Raw genomic sequence first — 15,878 nt, forward strand, 5'->3', positions numbered from 1 at the left:
CTCTGCATGAAAACATGAACCATATCTTAAAAAGAGTCGAGGGGGTAGAAACCATAATGGACAAGCAAGGGGCCGAGATAAAAGATCTCAAACGCCAGATGGAAGAGCTGCAGAAAGAACATAGGAACATAAAGGTACAGATTGGAAGACCAGGAGAACCGCAATAGAAGGAAAAATCTCCGGATCAGAGGCCTTCCAGGGATACAAGGCGAAAACGAGAATCTGCAAGAAAAAATGGATGCAATTTTTGGAGGTTTGAACTGATACCAGTCGTAAATTAAAACTGGATAGAGTCCATAGGATTAGAAAGTCGGCTGAAATTAGCGGAGACGCTCCGTGAGATGTTATCGTACGATTTCATAATTACCAGGATAAGGAACAGATCAAAGTCAGCATTAGGAAAAATCAACAAGTGAAGTTTGGGGAAACAAACCTGCAAATTTTCCCGGACCTGGTGGCAGAGACCCTAATTAGAAGAATCCTGAAACCATTACTTGCCATTCTCAAAACGCATGAGGTCTAATACTCTTGGGGCTTCCCTGCTTGTCTAATTGGACGTAAAGATGGTCGTTCAGCAGTATTGAGATTCCCAGAAGAAACGCAAAAATGTTGTCATTGTTTGGACATCCCACTAGTAGAGATCCCGGGTTGGTGGGAGAGAACAGCAAATCAAGAATCCACAGAGGAATTGACAGTATGGAAACCCATACTTAACGCAAAATGAAAGAATACGCATTAACTAAATAAGACTTACAGGGACTTATCACCGATATCTATAAATTTTTGTGGTGGGTGGGGGGTTGGGACGGGGGGGCGGGAGGATGGATGGGTGAGGACAATCCTAATCCCGGGGGGAGCTTTTGGTATCCGAACATGCCTACACCGAGCTCAACCTCTTGGGGGACAATCGGGGGGCCGGGAGTAGTAGGAGGGGCCACAGTTATAGGGGTCTACGTGAGGCCCGTTTCTCCCCAAATGAAGGGGGGCGGGGGGGTAGAGGTGGGTGGAGGAGGGGAAGGTTTGGGGGGTTCGGTGGGTAACAGGGGCGTGGGTAGGGGGGATGTGGGGTATTAGAGATACAGTGCATGGGTTCCAATCTCCCAGTTGGGTTTAAAAATCCGAGAATAAGAGAAGAGGTCTAGTTTAAAAATTATTTCTTACAATATAAGAGGCTTGAATTCTCCCACTATACGGGCCAATATATTAAGTGAACTGAAATTCCTGAAAGCTGATGTAGTAATGCTCCAAGAGAGATTTGTGTATCATAGGTGCCAAAAAAAATTTTCTAGAGACTTCCCAGTATGGCTATATGGGGACTCCCAGATTAAGGGGGCAAAGGGTGTGGCCATAGGGTTTGCCAAGGAGGTAAGGCTGGAGCTAGAAGAGAGATTGGCCGACCCTGAAGGACGATACCTTTTCTTGAGAGGTAAAATAAATGGCTTGGATTGATCATTCGCAAACATTTATGGGCCAAATAAGAACACAACTAGATATTTAATGGGAGCCCTGGCCAAATTCGAGGAATTTAAGAGGGTTGGAGCCATTATAGCTGGGGACTTTAACTTATGTCTGGATCCAGCGAGAAATTGTACGTCCCATGCACGGGGGACAGGTGGAGTTTGGGCAAATAAATTCCGAAAGAAGCTGCAGCAGCTTCAACTTGTGGATGTTTGGAGGATGCAACATGGTAATACAAGGGACTACACATTCTATTACCCCATACATGCGACGTATTCAAGATTGGATTTCTTTTTGGTTGAACATCGGCTACTGGAGGCGGTAACTGATGCTGGTATTGGTAACATGACGTTCTCAGACCATGCACCGGTGAGCCTTCAAAGGGGAACCCCGAATACAGGGTACAAGCTGGAGACTGAACGAGGATCTTCTTCAAGATAAGGCTATTACAAAAAGGATTAAAGATGAATTAGATCCGTACTTTAAAATAAATGTGCCCGGGGAGATAACGGAGGCTACTGTCTGGGAGGCACACAAAACTTACATTAGGGGCATCTTAATGATGATAGGCTCGGAAAGTAAAAAAGAGAATGGTAAAAGAGAAGAGTTCCCTGTTAAAAGAAATCCATGAACTAGAACAGCAACATAAGACATCGGTTGACGGGGAGGTGATGGCAAGATTACAAAGGAGAAGAGTTGAGGGACTTAACTGAGCATGAAACACGTAAGACCTACAATCTAGTGAAAAAAGATAGATACATAAACGGCAATAAACCTGGGCAAACTACTAGCCAGGGCCTTGAAAAAAAAGAAAAATACTAACTACATAGAGAAAATAAGGACCAAATCTGGGGACATCAGATATAGAACATGTGATGTTGCGAAAGCTTTTCAAGAATTCTATGGAGAGCTTTACGCAATTAATATAAACAACTCGCAGGAGGCTGATAATAAAAAAAAGGGAGAAAATCAAAAACTTTTTAAAGGAGGCGTGTTTACCTAAAATAGAGGAAAGCGACAAAACCATCCTAGATGCCCTTATAACAGAACAGGAGATTAAGAAAGCCCTTCAGGACACCCCAACGGGTAAAAGCCCAGGGCCAGACGGGCTGACTGTTATATATTACAAAAAATTTCAGGACCTATTGATCCCCAAAATCTGTTCATATATGAACGGGATAGGGGAGAAATGGGAGATGAGGAAAGTAGCACTAGAGGCCAGTATTGCCATCATTTGGAAAGAAGGAAAGGATAGTACGTTATGCTCCAGTTATAGGCCCATTTCTCTCCTAAACGCCGACACAAAACTATTCGCTAAGTTATTAGCCGACAGGTTGAAACGGATAATCAATGAGATTATCCACCCTGACCAGGTGGGTTTCGTGCCAGGAAGAGAAGGGAGGGATAATGGCATTAAGACGTTACTGGTAGCCCAGAAAATAAAAGAAAGCGGGGCCCCAGGTCTACTCTTGTCAATAGACACTGAAAAAGCCTTTGACAGGGTAGACTGGGGCTTCATGTGGGATACTATAGAGGAGATAGGACTGGGTTACAGAATGCTTAGCTGGATAAAGGCCTTATATATACACCCCACTGCGAGAGTGAAGACAAATGGAAACCTCTCTGAGCCATTTAAAATGTACAATGGCACCAGACAGGGGTGCCCACTCTCTCCATTGTTGTTTGTGCTGGCATTGGAGCCCCTCCTAGCGAAGATAAGGCTTAACCCGGATATTAGTGGGGTAAAAATAGGTGAAGAAGAGTACAAACTAGCTGCCTTCGCGGATGACGTATTATTTTATGTCACCCGTCCAAGGACTACCCTCCTGAATCTGTTAGCGACCATAAAAGCCTATGGAAGGCTGTCCAATTTCCGGGTCAACTCGACCAAGTCAGAAACGCTAGATATAATTGAAGGTAAAGTAGGGGATAATACATATCAGAAGTCTTTTCCATTTAAATGGGGGATTAAAGAGCTTAATTACCTAGGAGTAAAAATAACTACAACTAAAGAGTCATTGTTCCAAGCTAACTTTATGCCACTCCTTAATGAGATCAAGACCGACCTGAACAGAATATCGTGTAACCAACTTTCATGGGGAGGAAGAATCAACTTATTTAAGATGTCAATCCTCCCAAAAATCATTTATAAAATGCAAATGCTTCCAATTCGAATCCCACAGATCTATTTTAATAGATTGCGCACCATATTCCTAAAGTTTATACGAGGGAAAAAACCCCGAATAAAGCTTACACAATTAACTAAAGATAAGAGGAAGGGGGGGCACCTGATATCAGAAAATATTACGAGGCGATAGCCTTATCACGCATATTAGATTGGGTAAAAAACAAAGAAAAACAATGGGTGAAAATAGAAAATAAAACGAGTGAAGTAGAGCTGGGTAAGATAGTGTGGATCCCACCACAGCATAGAAAATTGAGCACGGAAACAACGGAGTTCACAAAACTTACATTAAATATGTGGGATAAATTGCACGAGAAGGAGCACTGGGAGTATAACTCACTGTTAATTCCGCTCAAGGACACAGATTATTTTACAACGGGGAAAGAAGATTTGTTTGGGAGGTGGATTTTGAAGGACGACGCCCAATTAAAAGATATCATGAGTCAGGGCAAGATATGTACATTTCAAAATGTAAAGCAAAAAATGAATGGTTTATTATAGATCCATGGAGGTATAAGCAGCTGAAACATTTTGTTGACTCACTCCCGCAGCCAATTAGGTCGATGGAGGGCCTTCTCCCCATGGAGAAAATATGTACGGAGAAAAAAGGGAAGGGGCGTGTCTCCAAGATCTACAGAGTATTGAACGAATTAGGAGGTGTTGTGCGTCCGCCATATCTCGAGGTGGGAGAAGGAACTGGACAGCAAGATTAGTGAAAGGGAGACGGGGCTGATCCTAAAAAGGGTGAACGCTACCTCGGTTAGCCTTAAGCTATCCGACATGAATTATAAGATTCTAGCGAGAATGTACATCACTCCTGATAGAGCACATAGAATCCAGAAGGAAACATCGCAATTATGCTGGAGGGGCTGTGTAGACATCGGGACTATGGCGCACATATGGTGGCAGTGTCCGGAAATTAAAAAATATTGGGGGGAGATAAGGCGAACCATTCGTGAGATTATTAGTATGGAAATCCTGGACGACCCCTGGGTGTGTTTGCACCATGGCAGTAAAATGCCCACGAAGATGTATCTCGGTTTACTACTACCACACCTCCTTAATGCAGCCAAGAGCCTTATTCCTAGATATTGGTTGGATAGAGGGAGACCTACAACGCGGGAGTGGTTCAACAAGATAAATTAAATTCACCGCCTGGAATATCTGAGGTATAGTGAAGGGTTGGAAATGGAAGTCTTTGAGGAGATATGGAGGGATTGGGTAAAATATAAGTACTCACTCCGAGCGGCCGAGGGGTGGGGAACATAGATTGATGCCTCATTGTGAATACAGAAACTAGACGAGCAATACCAACTAGTGTAAATGAGTAGGACAAGGATTGGAATAGACAAAAGGTATTATAATAGGGGGAGGAGCCAGGATAGCAACAAGCAAAATGAGGGTTAGATTAGAGGGGAAGGGGGGGGGCCACGGGGGTGTCGAGGGGGGGTTGGTTTAGGAGGGTCACTGGGGATAAACAACCCCTAGGGGCAGATTCTTGTTTCTCTTTTTATATTACTATGAGTAATTGGTGAATAAAGACTGACGACGCCACAATGATGTGAATATGTAAAGGGATGAGATTGAACTGTAAAGTTGAAACTATATCTCCCAAATAACACTTCGCTGAAGTGGCAAAAAAAAAAAAAAAAAAAAAAAAAAAAAAAGAATACGAACCAGTTGACAGCAGTGGCACCCTGACAGATAGCTCCGACGACAGAGTTGTGGTCCCTGCGAAGGTCAGGCGTACCCAACCCTGTTCTTCTGCTGTCGTTGAGGTGCAAGAACTGCAGGGCTCTCGTATGGAGCAGAGAGCCAGTACTAGTGCCGCTCATCCTTCTGGTGAACTGGCAAGCACCAGTGGTCTAGTACATCCTGGTCGTACATCCAGCACTGCAGTATCACGTGGTGACGTGGCGAGTCCCATAAGTGCAGTTCAAGCTGGTGAGGTGGCTAGCACGAGTAGAGTCCTGCAGCCACCAAGAAGACAAAGACATGCCCATCAAGCCCATAGTGCCCTTCCTGCTGCATTTGCCAATCCTAATTGGGAGCCCACCACTTCTGCAGCACCCGTACTTCCCCCATTCACTGGCCAACCCGGAATTCAGGTGGAAACAGTTGATTTTACATCACTTGATTTTTATTCGCTATTTCTCACGGAAGATCTCTATAGATCTATTGTGGTCCAAAAGCAGTTTATATGCTGGTCAATTCATTGCCAATAATCCCCAGCTGACCCTTGCTAGGGATTGGAAGCCTATTACGGTTTCCGAATTTAAGACCTTCCTGGGCATATCCCTCCTCATGGGCATAACTAAAAAGAGTGAGTTGAGGTCATATTGGTCCACTGACCCAATTCACCATATGCCCGTGTTCTCTGCGCTAAAAAATTCGGCCCCTCGTAAACCCCTTAAACCAACAGTTTGCAGCCTTGTTTACTCCCATCAAGTTGTCTGCATTGATGAGTCCCTGATTAAGTTTTCTGGCCGCTTGCCATTCAAACAGTATCTACTCAGCAAGCGTGCCAAATATGGGGTCAAGATGTATAAGCTCTGTGACAGGGCCACAGGCTATACATATAGTTTTATGGTTTATGAGGGAAGAGATAGTTACGTAGAGCCGGAGAACTGTCCAGAATACATAGGGAGGGCTGGTAAGATTGTGTGGGACTTGGTGTCACCCTTATTCGGAAAGGGGTACCACTTATATGTGGACAATTATTACATGAGCGAGTCACTTGTTTGATCACGGAATTGGCGCATGTTGCACTGTGCGATCTAATCACACAGACATGACGGTCCAAATTCCTACGGCGACTGGTGTTGTGGAGAAACCCCTCTGTGTCCACGAATATTACCTGAATATGGGAGGGGTGGACCTCAATGACCAGTTGTTGGTGCCATACCTAATTGCCCGTAAGGCCAGATATCGGTACAAAATAATGTCTGTATACTTATTTGAATTGGCTCTGCTGAATGCTTATGTGCTATACAAAGCTTCAGGACGAACTGGATCCTTCCTTAAATTCCAGGAAGAAATCATCACAGGCCTTCTGTTTCCAGACGGTGCAGTGGCCCAACTTCCCAATCCAAATGCAGTGAGCCGGCTGCATGAGAGGCATTTGCCGCATGTCCTCTCTGGTACCCCTACCCAAAGAAACCCCCAAAGAAGATATTGTGTCGGTAGAAAGCGCGGATATAGGCGATGAGATCGGCTGGGGATGTCATCGGCTGAAGCCTGGTTGGAGCATGCGCACTGCGAGCAATATGGCAGCAGCCGGTTTGCGGAGTCTCCGCTGACAAGTTTTACACCTTCTCCGCCACAATTGCACCAACATCCGTTGTATTGCAACAAGTTTCCAGTGGAGGATTTGCAACAAGCTTCCAGCGGAGGATTCGTGCTGTCTTAAACTCCAAACAGAGGACCCCTCATAGATGTGACAATCTATCTAGTTGATGAAAAGGCCCTGGCTGGGTGTTAGCCACAGGCATTATCTGTCTGTGTAGCTGGTAAGCGCACACTTCTTATGGTGGTGGGTTTGTCAAGTAAAGTCACATTGATTCCTGGATTTGATCACAAGTTCACCTAAGCACCATTCATCATCGGTTGTTTATTGAAATTTGATTGACGCTTTTTGGCACTCATCTACACTATCACTGAACACCTACAGAGTTTATTATTATCTATTTATGTGACCAATTATAGATTTCATTCACTGAACATTTATCTATCACATTTTGAATTTAGAGCGCAACCATTTTTGTTTTTTATTTGTATTTGTGTGCATCTCACTTGGTGTTGCAGCTATTTTTAGTTTAGTTCTTGTTCAGCACAGTTTTTCTTTTTTGGTTTTCCGGATATAGGTGTGACACCCGCTTTTATTTTGCCTCCTGTCCTGACCAACCTGGTCTTTGCAATGGTGACTGTTTCGAACGCTACCACACACTAGTGGAGTATTAGCGTAGGGGAACAACATTGCACAGTCCACACTAACACAGGGTCTCGAAAGATGATGACCATCACATTTTGAGAGACCCTAATCTGGAACGTTTACAGTTTATATAACAGTGCAAAAAAATATAAAAAAAAATAAAACACACAAAAAAAAAAAAAAAAAGCCAAATATAGTTGTGGTTTTATTTTTCTTCTCTCTAATTGTTGTTTGCTTTGCAGGTACGGTTAGTCGTACTGTTATTGTTAACTATCATTTGCTTAGCAGGTACACCATTCAGCTGCAGCACGGGTTTATTTATTCTGACAGCAACATCGTTTGCTCCCCACGATACATAAAGCCGTGACTCCAGCGCTGTAGGAGGTGATTTCACCACCACAGTTAAAAAAAAAAAAAAAAAAAAAGGCATATATGCCAAAGCATGGGGGCAGGGGTGGAGGAGCAATTTGCTCCTAACATTAGGGGTGGATTGCCCCCATGCTTCGGCATATATTTTTTTAAGGCACAGATTGCGTTAAAAAATGTTTTATTTTAACTGTTTTATTATATTTGCTTTGTAGGTATGGCAAGTCTTACTGTTATACTGTAATGTTACTTTGTTTTATTTTTAACCATCCTTTGCTTAGCAGGTATGCTATTCAGCTGCAGCACTGATTTACCTATCTTGACAACAACAGCGTTTGCTCCCACGATACGTTAATCAGCGACTCCAGCGCTATAGGAGGTGATTTTACTACCACAGTTAAAAGAAAACGGTGCATGTATGCCCATCATTAGAAGTGGGTGGATGAAGGACGGTATTCTAATGGTGGGCATACCCACCGATCAATCTCTTTTTCGTTCAGCCCACAGGCTGCATGAAAAGAAGAAAATTACAATATATGCCAAACAAGGACCAGCAACGTACTGGTATGTTGCTGGACTTTCAGTGGTTATACCAGAATGATTATCTTGGTATCATTCTTTTCAGCCAGCGGTCAACTTTCATGTAAAAGCAATCCTAGCAGCTAATTAGCCTCTAGACTGCTTTTACAAGCAGTGGGAGGGAACCCCCCACCACCACCGTTTTCTATGGTTTTCTCAGGCTCTCCTGTCCTAACAGGGAACCCGAAAATGCAGCCGGTGGTTCCGCCAGCTGACCATAGAGCTGATCGGAGACCAGAACGGCTCCAATCATCTCTATGGCCTAAGAAACCGGAAGCTATGAGCATTTCATGACTTAGGTTTTGCCGATATAAACAGTGCCATTGGGAAATTGGGAAAGCATTTAATCACACCGATCTTGGTGTGGTCAGATGCTTTGAGGGCAGAGGAGAGATCTAGGGTCTAATAGTCTAATAGACCCCAATTTTTTTCAAAAAAAGAGTACCTGTCGCTACCTATTGCTATCATAGGGGATATTTACATTCCCTGAGACAACAATAAAAATGATTACAAAAAAAAAAATGAAAGGAACAGTTTAAAAATAAAACAAAAAAAACAAAATAAAAGCACCCCTGTCCCCCCGTGCTCACACGCAAAGGCGAACGCAAGCATCAGTCTGGTGTTATATGTAAACAGCAATTACACCATGCATGTGAGGTCAGATCAAGGGCAGTAATTTTAGCAGTAGACCTAATCTGTAAATCGAAAGTGGTAACCTGTAAAGGTTTTTAAAGGCTTTTAAAAATGTACGTAGTTTGTCGCCGCTGCACGTTTGTGCGCAATTTTAAAGCATGTCGTGTTTGGTATCCATGTACTTGGCATAAGATCATCTTTTTTATTTCATCAAACATTTGGGCAATATAGTGTGTTTTAGTGCATTAAAATTAAAAAGTGTTTTTTGCCAAAAAAAATGCATTTGAAAAATCGCTGCACAAATATTGTAAGAAAAAATAAGTTGCAACACCCACCATTTTAATCTGTAGGGCCTTTGCTTTAAAAAAATATATATAATGTTTGGGAGTTCAAAGTCATTTTTTAGCAAAAAAAAATATTTTTTCATGTAACAAAAAGTGTCAGAAAGGGCTTTGTCTTCAAGTGGTTAGAAGAGTTTTGCACAAAGTTGTCACTAAAATGATATATTGTTCAAACATGGCATGGTTATATGTGGAATTTCACCCCAAAATACATTCTGCTGCTTCTCCTGAGTATGGGGATACGTGTGAGACTTTTTGGGAGCCTAGCCGCGTACAGGACACCGAAAACCAAGCACAGCCTCCAGGCTTTCTAAAGGCGTAAAATTGTGATTTTACTCCTCACTACCTATTCACAGTTACGGAGGCCCTGAAATGTCCAGATAGCACAATCCCCCCCCCCCCCCAAATGACCCCATTTTGGAAAGTAGACACCCCAAGGTATTTGCTAAGAGGCATGGTGAGTATTTTGCAGCTCTTATTTATTTTTGAAAATGACTCAACATGCCGCTCAGAAAATAGCTTGGGGTGTCTACTTTTCAAAATGGGGTAATTTGGGGGGGTTGTGCTATCTTGACATTTCATGGCCTCCGAAACTGTGATAGGCAGTGAGGAGGTGAAATCACCATTTTACGCCCTTAGAAAGCCTGAAGGCAGTAATTGGTTTTCGGGGTCTTGTACATGGCTAGGCTCCCAAAAAGTCTCACATGTGGTATCCCCGTACTCAGGATAAGCAGCAGAATGTATTTTGGGGTGTAATTTCACATATGCCCATGGCATGTTTGAGCAATATATCAATTAGTGACAACTTTGTGAAAAAAAAAAAAAAATTAAAGTTTCCCGCAACCTGTGGCAAAGTATAAACAATTCCATGGACTCAACATGCCTATTAAATAGCTTGGGGTGTCTACTTTCCGAAATAGGGTCATTTGGGGGGGTTGTGCCATCTTGGCATTTCATGGCCTTCGAAACTGTGATAGGTAGGGAGTAGTGAATTCAAAAATTTACGTCCTTAGAAATCCTGAAGGCAGTGCTTGGTTTTCGGGATCCTGTACGCGGCTAGGCTCCCAAAAAGTCTCAGACCTGTGGTATACCCATACTCAGGAGAAGCAGCAGAATGTATTTTAGGGTGTAATTTGTGTCATCGCACAATCTCTCCGTGGGGGGACAGAGAGCAACAAATCATCTCATGTTCCCGGCATAGCTGAAAAACACTGCACCTAGGTGCGGGAAAGGAAACAAACAGTGCAGTTATCAATCATGTGGGCTGCCCAGGCTCCTGTGGGCCAGTATCCCCTGAGTACTCAGGGTATGTCAGTCCTCCTCAGCCGCCATTCTTCCGGCCGGGCGCAAAGCATTTTCATTCATATCCAGCCAGGCCAACGCTTCCACCGCCTGTTCAAAGAAGTGAGCCTGGCCTCTCGCTGTAATTCGGAGTCGGGCTGAGTAGCACGGGGCCTGTAACTGCTGTAGCCTTTTCTTGACCTCCATGAGCCGGGCCCTCCTTTTCTGTACATCCGAGGAAAAATCGGGGTAAAAGGAGATGCATGCTCCATTGAACCGTATTTTTTGCTTCTCTCTGGCTAGACGCAGAATGATCTCTCTCTCTCTGTAGTGTAGTAGTGGGGTGAGGATAGAGCGAGGGGGATGTCCCGGGGAAGAGGGCACAGAGACACCCTGTGGGCTCTCTCCACAGCATAAAGAGGTGTAAACGCCTCCTTCCCAAACACCTCCAGCAACCATTTTTCAATAAACTCGGTGGGGTCTCTACCCTCGGTTTTCTCAGGGAGACCTACAATTCTTACGTTAATCCTTCTCACTCTATTCTCAAGGTCATCCGCGCGTTGATCCACCGCAGCAACCCTCCTGGTTTTATGCTGTGATTCTCGTATCAAAGGAGGGAGTTTGTCCTCCACATCACTGATCCCGCTTTCAGCAGTGGTCCGTTCTCTAATCTTTTGAATGTCCTGCCCGATCAAAGACACTTCCTCCTTCAGGCCACCAAAGTGTTCTTGCAGGGTACTGACTGAGGCAGTGCATTTGTTAACAGCCCTCAGGATCTCAGCAAGGGTAGGCTGAGCAGACTCCTCATCCTCACCATTCTCCTCCAGCTCCTCTGCCTGTGCTGTTATGAGGCTGGCATCTGTGCACTCTAGAACACCTTCCTCCATATTACCCTGTGCTGTGAGTTCCCCCTCAGCGTCCCCCCCCCCCTCAGCCGGTTCTTCTAAATTCAGGGTGCCTGCAAGTTTCTGGGCACAGAAACAAATGTCTTTGGTTAGGGGGTCACCGGTGGCATTCTTAGGGGTTTTGGGTGGTTTACTCACAGTGTCCTTTGTTTTATCAGCGCCCCGCTGTCCACGCTGCTGAGACCCAGCGGCAGCGCCATCTTGGATCTCCAAGCGGTGTCCCTCTTCTTTGCTCTTTCCCCGCAGAACCATCATGAGTTCTGCCCGAACAGGTACCACAACTTGGTCCCAGTAGGTTCCGGATTCGGCTGATAGCCCTCAAGCAGTGTGATGTGGTCAGGAACAGGATCAGTTAAGGGTAACAGTTGGGAGCTCTGTGAGGAAGCTGCTACTCACATGCCGGTCAAGGCCACGCCCCGACTAAAATTGAGTTTATTTAATTTTTTTATAACAAAGTAGAAAATCATTTTTTTTCAAAATTTTCGGTCTTTTTCCATTTATATCGCAAAAAATGAAAAGAAAAATTGCAGAGGCAATCAAATACCATCAAAAGAAAGTTATTTGTGGGAAAAAAGGACACAAATTTTGTTTGGGTACAGCATTGCATGACTGCGCAATTACCAGTTAAAGCAACACAGTGGCAGATTGTAAAAAGTGCTCTGGTCATTGAGCAGCCAAATCATCCCGGGCTGAAGTGGTTAAAAGGCTAAATGAGTATAAAGACTTATAAGCGCCAAAGGTGTTTGAGACAAGTATAATGGGGAGTAACACAATAAAGTGAATAACCGCTCTTACCTGTGCCTATGCAACTGCTTGTGTTCTAGGCAATGGGGGTTGTGTATAGTCAGTCTAAATTACAGAGAAACACTGTCTCATCTTGTCTGTGTCACAGAGCCCACTATGGGTTCAGGCTTCGCCCATCACAGTAAGCATCATCCACAGGTGTCTTCAGGGTCTGGTAACCATAGGGATGGACCACATCCCTGAGCCTGTATAGCACCCTGTGGCTAACTACACTTGAAGTTAGAAGCTGATTGGCTACCATGCAGAGTTGCACCAGAGTTTGCACTCTCCAGTTCTAGTAAATCAACCCTCAAGGGTTACTGATCAGGAAACTGCTAGCTAGCACAGGGCAATAAGCAGTCAAATATTGACAGAAGAGTCTGAATAAAAAAAAAAACTGTAGTTTCACAGAGTGGGAGGGGTATAGGAGTATGTACTGGGGGTGGCCCTAGCAAACTTCTTTGCCAATGTCCAATCACCTGAAGGTAGCCTGCATATAATCCATGGTCTGAAACTACAGCCTTGGGTCCTGTACTGTACAATTAAAGGAGAAGTACAGCCAAAGCTCGTTTGTTCGTTCTGCACTCCTGTGACCCGTTTTCAACAGACAGCGGGCTGAAGCCTGCTGTCAGCTGATGTCACAGAGCTGGTCCAGGCCTGGGAAAAATCACGACCACATGGTTGGGATCCGCCCACATGCCTGGACCAGCACCCAGCTTTCGCCCCCTCCACAGCCCAGTGCTCCATGGAGCACAGGGGGGCGGCACAGCAGAGAGCCAGTGATCACCAGCTCTCTACTCGAGGAGCAGTGAAAACCGGGGCGTTTGGCGGTGTTTGATCGCTCGGTTCTCAGTGTTAGAGCTGGCGGGGGACCGATGCTGCATCCACCTGGGTAAGTATAATAAAAAATTCCCATACTTCTACCTTTAGTAGAACTAAAGATAAAACTTTTTCTTTAGCTTTGAATAGAGTGAACAGGGATTAGAAGATTAGAGCAACAGTCATTTTTTATGGGAGTAAGAAGATTAGTCCTCTCAATTTGTCCCAATTACCATTAGCATTGAAAGTAAAAGAAAATCCCATATTTTGGGCTTCCCCAGAAAAGTAATAGAGGGGAAATCCTCCAATATGGACACTAGTTATGATGGCCTGGGGGTCCCCAAGGGATTCCCTTAATTTGCAGGGATTTCCTTGCACTTCCTATTTTGGCTATGCGACAGGAAGTGAAGGTAAATCTCCCCAATGGGGCACAGATGGCAAAAAATAAACCAACAGGGGTTATAACCCTCCTTTTCTCTATCCAAAACAAAAAAAAAAAAAGGTTTTGCCTGTAGTTCTACTTTATGATATAAATTTACAAGACCAGTAAAATAATTTTAACTGTACACAGGCTGTGGAGCATGTATAGTGTAGCGTACAGTCCTTTCCCTGAAAATTGAGCCAGGTGCTGAGATAATGTAACTTCAGGGTGCATGCATGTATAGCATTACCTTTTGCAATACTAGCAGCAACATAAATAGCATAAACATAACAAAACAAATAAAGTTTTACTTTTTTTTGGCCTTACCATTGACCATAGATTTGAAGATGGCATTGCTGACAGCAGACAAATAAGAGGGATCTGAACTAGTTGGTGTCATCTCATTGAAGGTGTCTGCATTGTAAACATGGTCAGTTCCAAATTCTTGGATGAGCCTATTCATAAAAAGTCCCCCAATCCTTTGAAAAAGGGGATCCTCAGGGTCCAGAACAAAGCTACAGGAGTACGTGCAATTAAAGTTGATCCATCCACCAAGTCTGGTCACATTGGCTTTAGGGAAGACCCTAAACAACAAGACAAGCAAATTGAAGAGGTTTTTAATTGTTTCACTGTCTTTTCTTGACTTTTACAAATCATATACTGTAGTTTTGTGCTTGTGGCATACTTTATTTTCTTTCATAAGCAGGAAAACCTAATTCAACACATTAAAGAAACCATGTGAGGACATAACCATTTACAATCACAAAAATGAAAGGGCTTCTATAAAAGGCTGCTACACCTAAATCACATCATTTTTGTGTATGTAAAAGAGGTTTATTGGGGAGGCGGAGCCGGCGAGCGAGGAGTATGGCCACATGAGTACACAGCTCCCTGCCACACAGATCCTCAGGAGCTAATTACAGCGACAAAAAGTACTTACAGACGGCGGTTTTTCCACACCTGAGGTTGGGGGCACCCAAGGAGCACGCTGAGAAAGAGGAAGGACAGAAGAGAGCCTGCTAAGATGACAGAGTTTTACTCACTGGCCGGCCGCTCGAGTCGCCAAGATGGTGCCGGCGACATACAGGGCTCGTCCTCCTCTCAGAGCCAGACATCCAAAACGGGATGGATGGCGGAGCAGCCTCCACAGACACAAGTTTACCAGAGGCAGTCAGGATCACAAACCTCCTCCAGTTCAAATAGCCCTGTTAAAGCTAAGCAGAAAATTACAGAACATACACCTGCAGCTACTGAGGAAGGGGACAGATGCATTGCATTAGACGACACTCTGGAGTTTCAGGACGCCATAGCAGCATTCCCCACAAACAACCAGCCTGTCATAGACTCTACCTTAAAGGATATGCTAGTGTCTCTGAGAAGCGTAATCCACACAGACATGCTACAGCTTATAAAGCAATGCAAGTCAGGAGGTAAATGCACTGAATGACAGAGTGACCCATATAGAAAGCAAAATGGGGGAATTCACTGAAACCTTTAACAATATGGTTGATGCACATAATGACCATGAGGATGACATAACATGGCTCAAGTCAAAGGTCGCCAACGTCGAGGACCGTTCCAGAAGGAACAACATTCAAATCAGAGGCATCCCTGAAATGGTCAAAACATCAGAATTTACAGCTTTACTGACCAACATCATGAATGATGATGAAACCCTCTCTGATCTGCCTCTGGAGGAACTGGTCATAGACCATATACATAGACTGCCAAAACCAAAACACATGCCTGAACAATTACCCACAGACACTATTGCCAGGATTCATTACTATAGGGTTAAAGAGAAATATATGTACGCCGCAAGACAGGTGGAACAGCTCCCTGACTGTATGCAAGAGTTGTCCTTTTTTTCGCTGCCTTGTCCGCACATACAATGCAAAGACGACGCAACCTCATGACCATAACTAAACCACTATATAACTTACTGCTGGAACTACCCTGCCAACTTGTTAATATCCAAGGGGGACCGTGAATTCCTGGTGACTTCACTGGAGGAAGGAATTTGGTTACTGGAGAAGTGGAAAATCCTGCCTAGAGAGGAGGATGGGGACCAAAACGCTCAGGACTCCCCTTCTGAACCCATACCATGACTTTAAAGTTGACGTAAGCATGTAGTGCCTTACCAGTATTACTTGTTTCAATACAATCCGGAGGTTCT

At 44.2% G+C, this 15,878-nt stretch overlaps 1 protein-coding gene across 1 annotated transcript in view; it reads right to left on the reverse strand.

Moving 5' to 3' along the window:
* Positions 1–15,878, reverse strand: part of NAGLU (N-acetyl-alpha-glucosaminidase) — a 361,395-nt gene that overhangs the window by 61,876 nt on the left and 283,641 nt on the right. Inside the window, exon 5 of the mRNA XM_073608285.1 lies at positions 14,030–14,286. Within this exon, the coding sequence (XP_073464386.1) occupies positions 14,030–14,286 (257 nt within the window). The remainder of the gene's footprint in view (positions 1–14,029; positions 14,287–15,878) is intronic.

This window comes from Aquarana catesbeiana, linkage group LG12 (assembly GCF_042186555.1).
Source record: "Aquarana catesbeiana isolate 2022-GZ linkage group LG12, ASM4218655v1, whole genome shotgun sequence".
Lineage (NCBI taxonomy): Eukaryota > Metazoa > Chordata > Amphibia > Anura > Ranidae > Aquarana > Aquarana catesbeiana.